The following is a 12,420-nucleotide window of genomic DNA, read 5'->3' as shown; positions in this document are numbered from 1 at the left end:
CCTCATTCTTCTAAATTCCAGTGAATATAAGCCTAGTCGATCCAGTCTTTCTTCATATGTCAGTCCTGCCATCCCAGGAATCAGTCTGGTGAACCTTCGCTGCACTCCCTCAATACCAAGAATGTCTTTCCTCAGATTAGGAGACCAAAACTGTACACAACATTCAAGGCGTGGCCTCACCAAGGCCCTGTACAACTGCAGTAAGACCTCCCTGCTCCTATACTCAAATCCTCTCGCTATGAAGGCCAACATGCCATTTGCCTTCTTTACCGTCTGCTGTTCCTGCATGCCAACTTTCAATGACTGATATACCATGACACCCAGGTCTCGTTGCACCTCCCCTTTTCCTAATCTGTCACCATTCAGATAATATTCTGCCTTCCTGTTTTTGCCACCAAAGTGGATAACCTCACATTTATCTACATTATACTGCATCTGCCATGCATTTGCCCACTCACCTAACCTGTCCAATCACCCTGCAGCCTCTTAGCATCCTCTTCACAGCTCACACTGCCACCCAGCTTAGTGTCATCTGCAAACTTGGAGATATTACATTCAATTCCTTCGTCTAAATCATTAATGTATATTGTAAATAGCTGGAGTCCCAGCACTGAACCTTGCGGTACCCCACTAGTCACTGCTTGCCACTCTGAAAAGGGCCCATTTATTCCTATTCTTTGCTTCCTGTCTGCCAACCAGTTCTCTATCCACGTCAATACATTACCCCAAATACCATGTGCTTTAATTTTGCACACTAATCTCTTGTGTGGGACCTTGTCAAAGGCCTTTTGAAAGTCCAAATACACCACATCTACTGGTTCTCCCTTGTCCACACTACTAGTTACATCCTCAAAAAATTCTAGAAGATTTGTCAGGCATGATTTCCCTTTAATAAATCCATGCTGACTTGGACTGATCCTGTCACTGCTTTCCAAATGCGATGCTATTTCATCTTTAATAATTGATTCCAACATTTTCCCCACTACTGATGTCAAGCTAACCGGTCTATAATTCCCTGTTTTCTCTCTCCCTCCTTTTTTAAAACATGGGGTTACATTAGTTACCCTCCAATCCATAGGAACTGATCCAGAGTTAATAGAATGTTGGAAAATGACCACCAATGCATCCACTATTTTTAAGCCCACTTCCTTAAGTACTCTGGGATGCAGACTATCAGGCGCTATGGGATTTATCGGCCTTCAATCCCATGAATTTCCCGAACACAATTTCCTGACTAATAAGGATTTCCTTCAGTCCTGCCTTCTCGCTAGACCCTCGGTCCCCTAGTATACCCGGAAGGTTATTTGTGTCTTCCTTAATGAAGACAGAACCAAAGTATTTGTTCAGTTGCTCTGCCATTTCTTTGTTCCCCATTATAAATTAATCTGATTCTGGCTGCAACTGACCTATATTTGTCTTCACTAATCTTTTTCTCTTCACATATCTATAGAAGATTTTGCAGTCAGCTTTTATGTTTTCTGCAAGCTTACTCTCATACTCTATTTCCCCCCTCCTAATTAAACCCTATGTCCTCTTCTGCTGAATTCTAAATTTCTTCCAGTCCTCAGATTTGTTCCTTTTTCTGGCCAATTTATATGCTTTTTCGTTGGATTTAACACTATCCCTGATTTCCCTTGTTAGCCACTGTTGAGCCACCTTCCCTGTTTTAATTTTACGCCAGACAGGGATGTACAATTGTTGAAGTTCATCCATGTGATCTTTAAATGTCTGCCATTGCCTATCCACCATCAACCCTTTAAGTATCATTCACCAGTCTATCCTAGCCAATTCACGTCTCATACCATCGAAGTTACCTTTCTTTAAGTTCAGGACCTTAGTCTCTGAATTAACTGTGTCACTCTCCATCTTAATGAAGAATTCTACCATATTATGGTCACTCTTCCCCAAAAGTCTCGCACAACAAGATTGCTAATTAATCCCCTCTCATTACACAACACCCAGTCTAGGATGGCCAGCTCTTTAGTTGTTTCCTCGACATATTGGTCTAGAAAACCATCCCTTATACACTCCAGGAAACCCTCCTCCACGGTATTGCTTGCCGTATTGGTTAACCCAATCTATATATAGATTAAAGTCACCCATGTTAACTGCTGTACCTTTATTGCACGCATCCCTAATTTCCTGTTTGATGCCATCCCCAACCTCACTACTACTGTTTGGTGACCTGTACACAACTCCCACTAGCATTTTCTGTCCTTTGGTGTTGCGCAGCTCTACCCATACAGATTCCACATCATCCAAGCTAAAGTCCTTCCTTACTATTGCGTTAATCTCTTTAACCAGCAACGCTACCCCGCCTCCTTTTACTTTCTATCTATCCTTCCTGAATATTGTATACCCTTGGATGTTGAGTTCACAGCCTTGGTCACCCTGGAACCATGTTCCCATAATCCCAATTATATCATATCAGTTAACAGCTATCTGTGCAGTTAATTCATCCACTTTATTACGGATGCTCCTCGCATTGAGACACAGAGCATTCAGACTTGTTTTTTTAACACTCTTTGTTCTTTTAGAATTATATTGTAATGTGGCTCTTTTTGATTTTTACCTTTGATTTCTCTGCCCTCCACATTTCCTTATCTCCTTTCTACCTTTTGCTTCTGCCTCCATTTTCCTTCCCTCTGTCTCTCTGCATAGATTCCCATCCCCCTGCCATATTATTTTAAACCCTCCCCAACAGCACTAGCAAACACTCCCCCAGGACATTGGCATTCAATGTCATAGGGGGTTTTGATAGAGTAAATAAAAATAAACTGTTTCCAGTAGCAGAAGGATTGATAACCAAAGTATACAGATTTAAGGTCATTGGCAAAAGAGCCAGAGGTGAGATGAGGAGAAATTATTTTACGCAGCGAGTTGTTGTGATCTGGAATGCACTGCCTGAATGTGTGGTGGAAGCAGATTCAATAGTAACTTTCAAAAGGGAATTGGGAGAAAATTGCAGGGCTATGGAGAAAGAGCAGAGGAATGGGTCTAACTGGATTGCTCTTTCGAAAACCTGGCACAGGAATGATGGATTGAATGGCTCCTTCTGTGCTGCAAGATTCTATGATTCTATTCCGATTTTCACAGGTGCAAGGAGCACTGTGACCGTTGATGGCAGCAAGACTCGAACCACACTGCGGAAGTTGATCCCAGCCACTGAATATGAAATCAAAGTTATTGCTGTTAAAGGGTTTGAGGAGAGTGAACCAATTTCAGGCAGAATGCATACAGGTAAGCTAAAGGAAAAAACCAACAAAATAGACAATCTTTATTTTCAAAATATCATGTTATTTATGGATTAGTGGCAGTCTGCCTGAGACTTAAAATGTGTATTGCGCATGTGTAACATTTTCTATTCGTGTTTATGGATGTAACAGTAAATAAAAGGTAATGTAAATGTTTGATAGATAATGGCCTGAATGACTGAAAGAAAGGATTTATATAGTGCCTTCCATGACCACCGGACATCTCAAAGCACTTTGCAACCAATGAAGTACTTTTGGAGTGAAATCACCATTGCAATGTGGGAAATGCGGCAGCCAATTTGAGCACAGCAAGCTCCCACACACAGCAGTGCAATAATAACCAGATAATATGTTTTTTTGATTGAGGGATAAATATTGGCCAGGACACCAGTGATAGCTCCCCTGCTCTTCTTCGAAATGGGATCTTTTACATCCACTTGAGAGAGCAGACGGGACCTCGGTTTAACGTCTCCTCCGAAAGACAGATCTTCTGACCGTGCAGCACTCTCTCAGCACTAAAGTATCAGCTTAGATATTTTTGTGCTTAAGTCCCTGGAGTGGGACTTGAACCCATAACCTTCTGATTCAGAGGCGAGTGTGCTGCCCACTGAGCCATAACTGACACACAAGCAATTTAATTCATCTTAAACCTAACTGAAAAAAATGTAAGAAGTTTGTGGTCCAGCAGACAGGGAATCTCTGACTCAAAGAGAGTCCCTGGCCTCACTTTCACTTGTATTTTCAGATTGGGTTATGCCAGGAACTGTCCAAAAACATTTCAAGATATTTTCAGACTACAGTAATACAATCAATTGCAGATGCATGGTCTCTCTCTGTTGGCTGTATTCCATAGTGTAAATCAGCCCAGCTTCCAAGATCCAATGGCATCATAGACCCATGAAAATGTAGGCCTACGATTCTGCTGTCACGATAAAGCAGACAATTTAGTTGTCTAAATGCAGGAAACCAGTCCTGCTCATGTCCTTTCTCTGTGTCTCCATAGAAGACTGGGCTATGGAGACTTGATCCCAACTGAGTGTAAAAGTAAGGGCAATATGCTGAAGGCACTCTTATGAAACAGAATTCAGTGATAACTGAAGTACGAAAGCACCTTCACTGCAGCAACACCCCCCAAATAATAGTTTGTGGATTCAAAACAAGGTGGTGACTGAGGCTCCCAACCAGTTATGAGAGCTTTATCAAAATGATTCGGGGCTAAGAGAGCAGGGCTCTTACGCTTCAGAATTCTAAGGTAATGCAGAGACCTGAGCTCAAGAAGTGGTATGTGACAAAAGATGCCATTGATTTTCACACTGGGGAGTAATAGCCCATGACCATTGTTCTGCTGATGTGCACCTCAGGCACAAATCACAGACTGAAGTTCTGGAGGAGAGTACAGTATAATTGCTTTACTCTAGGGTCTGGATGAAATACACTTTACATTTACACTTTGGGATTGTCGGGTTATGAACATTTAGCACATATGTCTGCAGTTCATCTTTGCAAATAAAATGGTGAAACTGAAAACACTTTTTTTTTAAAGCAGTGTTGTTAAGAGCCAGTCGAACGACATCCTAATTTTCAGGAATCTAGATTGCACAGGTTTGAAAATAATGTCTTGTAATCATTTTTTCCCTAATCGACAGCAATGGACAGTCCATCTGAATTAAGAGTTATGAACATAACAGATTCTGAAGCCCTGTTGATGTGGAAGCCCACTCATGCTGCAATCGATGGCTATATCATCACCTACAGTACTGAGGATGGTAAGGCCAAATCATGTTCAACAAACAATTTTATATTAAACATTAATCAAATCTTAGAACAGATATGTAAGAAAAAAATCTTGTCCTCGAGAAAATTTCTTTATGGCATTTCTTAAAAATATCTAGAGATAGATTTTACTGATTAGTGCTCTTGACTCAAAGCCTAATGGTGATAAATTGTGAGGAAAATGCAGATCACACTGCTTGAATTTACAATGGTTCATAAAATGGACAAATTAAAATCATCTGTGGCAATATCATAAAGGTCTTCCTGAAGACTTCCTCTGATAGGCCTTAAAATATCTGACTTCAACATATATACCAACCAGAGTAAATCTTCATGAAGCTATTTACGATATTGCTACACATAACCCCATAGTGATTCTCCATCCCATTTAGATTCCTGGTTCATTCATTAATAAACGGTCAATATAGCAATGCACATTTACTTGACAGAGTACTTTCATGCTCGAAGATATAAATATTATACATTTTTTAAAAAATCTACGAGTTGAGGTTGGATTTAGTTTTGAAATAAAAGCAGAAACTGCTGGAAATACACAGCAGGTCAGTCAACATCTGTAAGGAGAAAAGACAGGTTACGACATTGTGAGTGTGTGCTCCTTATCAGAACTGAAGATTAAAACTAAGAAGGCATTTTAGTAAGGCGACAAGAGAGACCAAGGGGAAGGGGTGAGAATCATGGGAAGGGAGTTAATGGGTCGAGTGACCTGCAAACTACTTCATAAAAAACTATTACATAAGATGAGCAGTGATAGAGGGACATAAAAGGACAAAAGAATGTACAAATAGTTAAGAGGGTGAAAAGATGTTGGCGAGGTCCACACAAAGAAAATGGCGAGAAAATAGGAGAACATAGAGATAGAGAGAAAAAATGTCATTGCCGTTAAATCTTTTAACCTTATTTATCATCAAATAACACCAACGTTATTTGCATATTATATAAAATCTAACTTTTGTACATGGTCACTTATTTGTGTAGCTAAACGAATGTCAGGAAATAAAATATAGAACAAAGCACTTTGCAACGAATGTATTTGTTTTTGAAGTGATGTCACTGTTTATGTAAAGCAAACACAGCAGCTAATTTTCACACAGAAGAGCCCTATATGGGTGGATGACGAGATAATCTGCTCTTGTTATACAGCGTGAGGGAGGAATAGGAGCCAGGACACAAGGAGAACTCTCTGCTCTTCTTCAAATAGTGAGATGGACTTTCTATACCCTCTACTTCACATCTGTAAGACAGCACCCCTAACAGTGCAGCACTCTCTCAGTATTGCACTGAAGTGTCAGCTTAGATTATGGGGCTGAAATTCCAGCCTCTTTGAGTCCGTATGGAATACATACGGACCCAGCCATGCCCCGCAAAAGCCGGTTTCCGGCGCAGAATGCACATTCACCGAAAACCGACTTTTCCGAACTGTCAAATTTTGCCTTGACAGATTAAATGCATCCCTGCAGCTAGGACATTCTCATGGCCGAGATTGGGCTATTTGCCCAACTCTTGCCCAGCGAATGTCCTTAAAGCTCTTGCGCCTGGTAAAAGGAGGTGCATAGCCCACTTTCACCAGCGTAAGAGTTTTAAAACATATAAAAATAACATTTAAATACACGTTTTTATGTTAAAAACCTTCTTCGTGCGATCCTTGAGGAGGGGGGCGTGCTCCAAAGCGCAGGAAGAGAAGGTCTCCCACCACAATCACAGGCACCTCCGGGACCACCGGGTACTTTCGGAAAAAATTCTCATATCGGAGGCGTTCGTCCAAAGGAAGCCTCCAACCGGAATTTCAGGTCCAGGGTGCGCAGTCCACAATGGGATTTGGACCCAGACGTTCTGACAGTGTTAAAAAGAAAGACTTGCATTTATATAGCGCCATTCACGACCTCAGTACATTCCAAAGTGCTTTACAGCCAATGAAGTACTTTTGAAGTGTAGTCACTGTTGTAATGTAGGAAATGCAGCAGCCAATTTGCACACAGCAAGCTCCCACAAACAGCAATGCGATAATGACCAGATAATCTGTTTTAGTGATGTTGATTGAGGGATAAATATTGGCCAGGTCACCAGGGATAACTTCCCTGCTTTACTTCGAAATACCCTGTAGTACCATGGGATTTTTTTTACATCCACCTGAGTGAGCAGACGAAGCCTCAGTTTAACGTCGCATCCGAAAGATGGCACTTCCGACAGTGCAGCACTCCCTCAGCACTGCATTGGAGTGTCAGCCTAGATTTTTGTGCTCAAGTCTCTGGAGTGGGACTTGAACCCACAACCTTCTGACTCAGAGGCATGAGTGCGACCAACGAACAACGGAACCAAGCTGACATGAGAATTAAAATTAATTTCTCAAAAGCAAAATACTGCGGATGTTGAATACTTGAAATAAAAACAGAAAATGCTGATAATCCTCAGCAGGTCAGGCAGCATCTGTGGAGAGAGCAACAGAGTTAACGTTTCAGGTCGGTGTCATCAACCTGAAACATTAACTCTGTTTCTCTCTCCACAAATTTAATTTCTCGTTATGTAATAAAAGAACATTGTTAATTATGGGTTTAAAAATGAAAATGTGTAGCTATGCATGAAATTAATTAATAGATCTAAAACAAGATATGCATTCTCCATTTTTTTTTTGTTTCAGGTATTCCAATAACAAAGCAAGTTTCAGGAAACCTAGTGCAGTCTGAACTCAGCACGCTATTACCCAGCACTCTGTACACTGTGTGGATCAATGCTGTGAAAGGCTCTCTCGAAAGTTCTGTCTCTGCCACGACTTTCACTACCGGTGAGTGACAGTTCTCACGTGGTGCACGCACTGATGCAACACTGTTTACTGTAAACGTGTCCTGCAGAGTTAATCATTGCTATTCATTCTGTGCAATGGTGTGGGCAGAGAAATATTCCCAGCTACAAATAGAAAGAATGTTCACTGATGCATGTAAAAGAAAAGGTATTCGCCTAGGTCACGCACTCCTTTCAGTGTCAAGTTTATTTGTTTTGTTTCAAAACACTCCTGTGAAGTGCATTGGGATGTTTTACTATGTTAAAGCGCGATTATATATATCCAAGTTGTTGTTGTTTTCTTTTCATTTGTTGCTGGGATGTGGGAAACACAGGCAAAGCAGTAATTAACATCCACCCCTAGTTTTCCTGAGCAGATTGAGAGTCAACCGCACAGTGCAAGACCAGAGCCACACGTAGGCCAGACCAGGTAGGGGTAGCAGCTTAATTCCCTGGAGTACAATAGTGAACCAGCTGGGTTTTTACAACAAAAGAGGGTAGCTTTCATTGTCATTTTTCTGCTGTGTCCATGCTTATTGGGGTAGCCTCCTATATCGGGCAAATGGGGCTAACTATTTGCTAGTACCATTAGCGTCAATGACAAAGGCGTCGCTTATAACATATTGAGCACACCAGCTATTTCAGGCAGTTGTTCGCACCTCACCAATCCCCGAAGTGCGATGTTCAGTTTTAAACACCGCCCAGTACTCCAGGGAGTGCAGGTGCAGCCGTGTGTGTCTCCCACGATTCTGTCTCTGCTGACACTTTCTGTTGGTGCTTCTCTAGGTCAGTGCAGGAACCCACTGGAAGCGGCACCAGTAGATCCCGCAGGGATTACAGCGGGTCGAGATTGACTTTCGTGCCCACCACTATAGTGGTTAAAATCATGTTCACAACAATGTGCCTGCTATTAACCTGCAAGTTACCAGATTTATTGACATCAATTTCACAACTAATTATGGTGGGATTTGAACTCATGACCTTGAGGTACCATACCTACAAGACTGCTGTACCCTGGATTCAAATCCAAATTCATAAATATAGTCTGAAAAGGTGGTGGAAGTAGATTCAATAGTAACTTTACAAAGCAGATTGGATCTCAAGCTAAAAGGAAATATTTGCAGGGCAATGGGGAAAGAGCAGGGGAGTGGAACTAATTGGATAGCTCTTTCAGAGAGACAGAGAGCGAGGACAATGAATAACAGGCGGAGAGGGAGAGAGAGGGAGCAATGAACAACAGGCAGCGAGCGAGGGAGAGAGAGCGAGGACAATGAACAAGTCAGAGAGAGAGTGGGCCAAACGGCCTCCTGCACTCTGTGATTTTTTAAATCTAAGCCTAGTGTTCCAACCACAGCAACTTTTTACATTGTGTAGAATACCTAAACTAAGCAGAATTTTTTGTTCCCATAAATCCCATGAAAGCTTCCCAAATATCTGTTTTTAATGACCAAGACTTCAAAGCTTTCAGCTGCAGACAGCAACACCTTTAAACACACTGGTGTATGCTTAGTGTGTTTGTTCATGGTTTTCCGGCATCTTTGATTAGATTGAAATGCTAAACTAAGGAGAAAATGGGCCAGAGTTAATGATCTGTAAAACAAACATATGCAGAGTTTAAATAAATGTGAGTATGGCGCACCTTGTGAAATGCACAGTGAGCTTGTAGGAGGGGATGGGGATGGATGGATGCTGCCCTATGGGAAGCAAAGGATCTTAAACTGCTCTCTTACAGCTGGCTAATGAATGGAATTGAGAGAGGCTTTGGGAAGGAGGAGGTGATCAGTGAGTTCTCAGTTGGAGAACGAGGGTTCTGTGGAGATTCTGCTTGTCCACTGCCAACAAGGTTGTTCTCTTGGGATTGGCCCTAATCAAATTGAGCCAAAACTGGCCTGGTGCTCGATGGTCACCAACACAGGTGGCTGCTGGGAAAATTCAAGTGGACAGAAATGAAGTCAAAACATTCCGTATCCCGTTTACAATGGTTGTAAATGTTTGAAGTGTATTTTAACCCATACCAAGGCTATATGAGGCACAAAACAGATGGCTGGCAAAACCCTGCGGCACCACAAATATTGGAGGCAGTTACAGAATCCCCGAGCAAGTGACAGAGTGGTGCTGCACCAGAATCTCCCCGGCTGGCAAAGTGGAGGTGTTGTCCAGTGAGAGAGGTGTGAGGAGGGTTGCCGTGTTTGCCACTCTATGGCGCCCTTCCCAGAGAACAGCACGCTCAGCAGCGAGGGCAGCAAAAAGGTTGAGTAAGGAGGTAATGTTGGCTGTCACCAGCAGTGCCATCCCTGTGGTTCCCATTAGCTGCAGGGATTCTTTCAGCAGATGGCACAGATCTGCTACAGGCTGCATAGAAGTTGAGGGAGGCAGTTGCCTTCAGGAATTGCCCGGGCCTTCCAATAATGTTGGTGGCATAATGGTGGGTGTGGGCACTCTGACACCGATTACTTCTTTCTTCAGTGGTGGGTGTGGGCACTCGAACTTCCAGTATTAAATACTGTGACCCTTTAAGAACTTTATTGCTCATGGAGCTTCCTTAAGACCCACTCCAAAAATAGTGAAGGTACGCCCACCTCAGCACCAGACCAGGCAGATGAAAAATTCCACTCCACTTCATCAAAATGCATTATAATATTTTAATGAAACTCTTTTTCAGCAAGGCCAATTTAGGCTGGTCTAAAACGCTTGCTCGAGACACAAGTGGCACCGATTCTCCAGCTCCCAGGTGTCTGTTCTGCTGCGTTGCCTTGGATACTGGAAAATCCACCCGACCATTCCTTGGCAATCAAGTTAGACATTTACAAAAGCTACTTTTACATTGCACGAGTGCCGTGTCATAAAGAGTCTTCCTAACAACGACAGCAACAACTTGCATTTATATAGCGCCTTTAACGTACTAAAATGTACAGAGACACTTCACAGGAGTGTTATCAGAGAAACTTTGATACCGAGTCACATAAGGAGATATTAGGACAGATGACCAATAGATTGGACAAAGGAGGCAAGAGAGGGGGAGAGGTTTAGGGAAGAAATTCCAGAGCTTAGGGCCTAGACTGCTGAAGGCACAGTCGCCAGTGGTGGAGCGAAAGAAATTGGGATGCGCAAGAGGCCAGAATTGGAGGAGTGCAGAGATCTCGGAGGATTACTCTTAGCTACTGGCCTTAGTGCAGCTGGCAAGTGTGCTTTGGTGTTGTTGCCCAGTCCATGAGCCCCAGACTTTGGGAACCAGCGACACTGGTACAGTATAGCAGCAGCTAAAGATTCAAGTGTGTACAGAGCATGGAAGGGAACCAAAATGGAATTACATCCAAGAAGAAGAACAACTTATAATTATATAGTGCCGATAACAAAAAAAAAGTCTCAAGACACTTCACAGGAATGTTATCAAAAGAAACAAAATTTGACACCGAGGCTCAAAAGGAGATGTTTGGGCTGATGACTAAAAGCTTGGTCGAAGAGGTAGGTTTTAAGGAGCGTCTTAAAGTAGGAAAGAGAAGTGGAGAAGTGGAGAGATTTAGGGAGGGGATTCTAGAGCTCAGGATCTAGGCAGCTGAAGGCGTGACTACCAATGGTGGAATTCAGGGATGTTCAAAAGGCTAGAATGGAGCGCAGAGGTCTAGGGGAATTATGGGGCTGGAGGAGATCACAGTGATAGGGAGGGTGAGGCCATGGAGGGATTGGAAAACAAGAATGAGAATTTTAAAATCAGGAGCCAATGTAGGTCAGCAAGCACAGAGGAGATGGGTGAACAGGACTTGGTGCGAGTTAGCACACGAGTGGCAGAGTTTTGAATGATTTCAAGTGTATGGAGGGTAAAACTAGGGAGGCCAGCCAGGTGTGCATTGGAATAGTCAAGTTTAGAGATGATAAAGGCGTGGATGAGGATTTCAGCAGCAGATAAGTTGAGGTAAGGGGAGAGACGGGCATTATTACTAAGATGGAAATGGGCAGTCTTAGTAATAGAATGGATATGAGATAGGAAGCTCAATTCATGTTCAAATATGACACCAATGTTGCGAACTGACTTGGTCAGTCTTAGACAGTTACTGGAGAGAGACCGAATCTGTGGGAAAGGAATGGAGTTTGTGGTGTGAACTGAAGACAATGACTTTGGTCTTCCCGATATTTAATTCGAGAACATTTCTACTCATCTAGTGCTGGTTGTCAGACAAGCAGCCTGATAGTATACAGATGGTGGAGGGTTTGAGAGAGGTGAAGGAGAGGTATATCTGGGTATCATCAGCGTATATGAAAGGCAGTGCGAATGGGGTCATGAAGAGGAATCTCTAATAAATGTAACTGAAGGGTTCAGAGCCATGAAGTGGATGAAATCCTTCAGTCCTTATACAGGTGCAGCTTCGAGAATCCGGGGTTCTGGATTCCATAAAATGTTCCGGAATCTAGATCCGCGACGCTGCCATTCTCATGCCTCGCCTCGCCGCTGCTCGCCTCACCCTACCACTGCTGCCCTCACCTCGGGGCCTCCTCGCCAGCCCGCCCGACGACCTCCTCTGCGGGGCTCCGCCCGAACACCTCCTCGATGGGGCCCCGCCCAAACACCTCCTCTGCGGGGCCCGCCCGCCAACATCCT

At 43.0% G+C, this 12,420-nt stretch overlaps 1 protein-coding gene across 8 annotated transcripts in view; it reads left to right on the top strand.

Moving 5' to 3' along the window:
* Positions 1-12,420, top strand: part of LOC139232513 (tenascin-like) — a 137,383-nt gene that overhangs the window by 109,502 nt on the left and 15,461 nt on the right. For all 8 annotated transcript variants that reach the window (XM_070862844.1, XM_070862843.1, XM_070862842.1 and 5 more), the window contains 3 exons: positions 3,097-3,240; positions 4,901-5,020; positions 7,684-7,827. In XM_070862844.1, coding sequence (XP_070718945.1) covers positions 3,097-3,240; positions 4,901-5,020; positions 7,684-7,827 — 408 coding nt within the window. The remainder of the gene's footprint in view (positions 1-3,096; positions 3,241-4,900; positions 5,021-7,683; positions 7,828-12,420) is intronic.

Source organism: Pristiophorus japonicus, chromosome 20 (assembly GCF_044704955.1).
Source record: "Pristiophorus japonicus isolate sPriJap1 chromosome 20, sPriJap1.hap1, whole genome shotgun sequence".
In the NCBI taxonomy this organism is placed as follows: domain Eukaryota; kingdom Metazoa; phylum Chordata; class Chondrichthyes; family Pristiophoridae; genus Pristiophorus; species Pristiophorus japonicus.
This window is presented reverse-complemented; position numbering and strand designations above follow the sequence as displayed.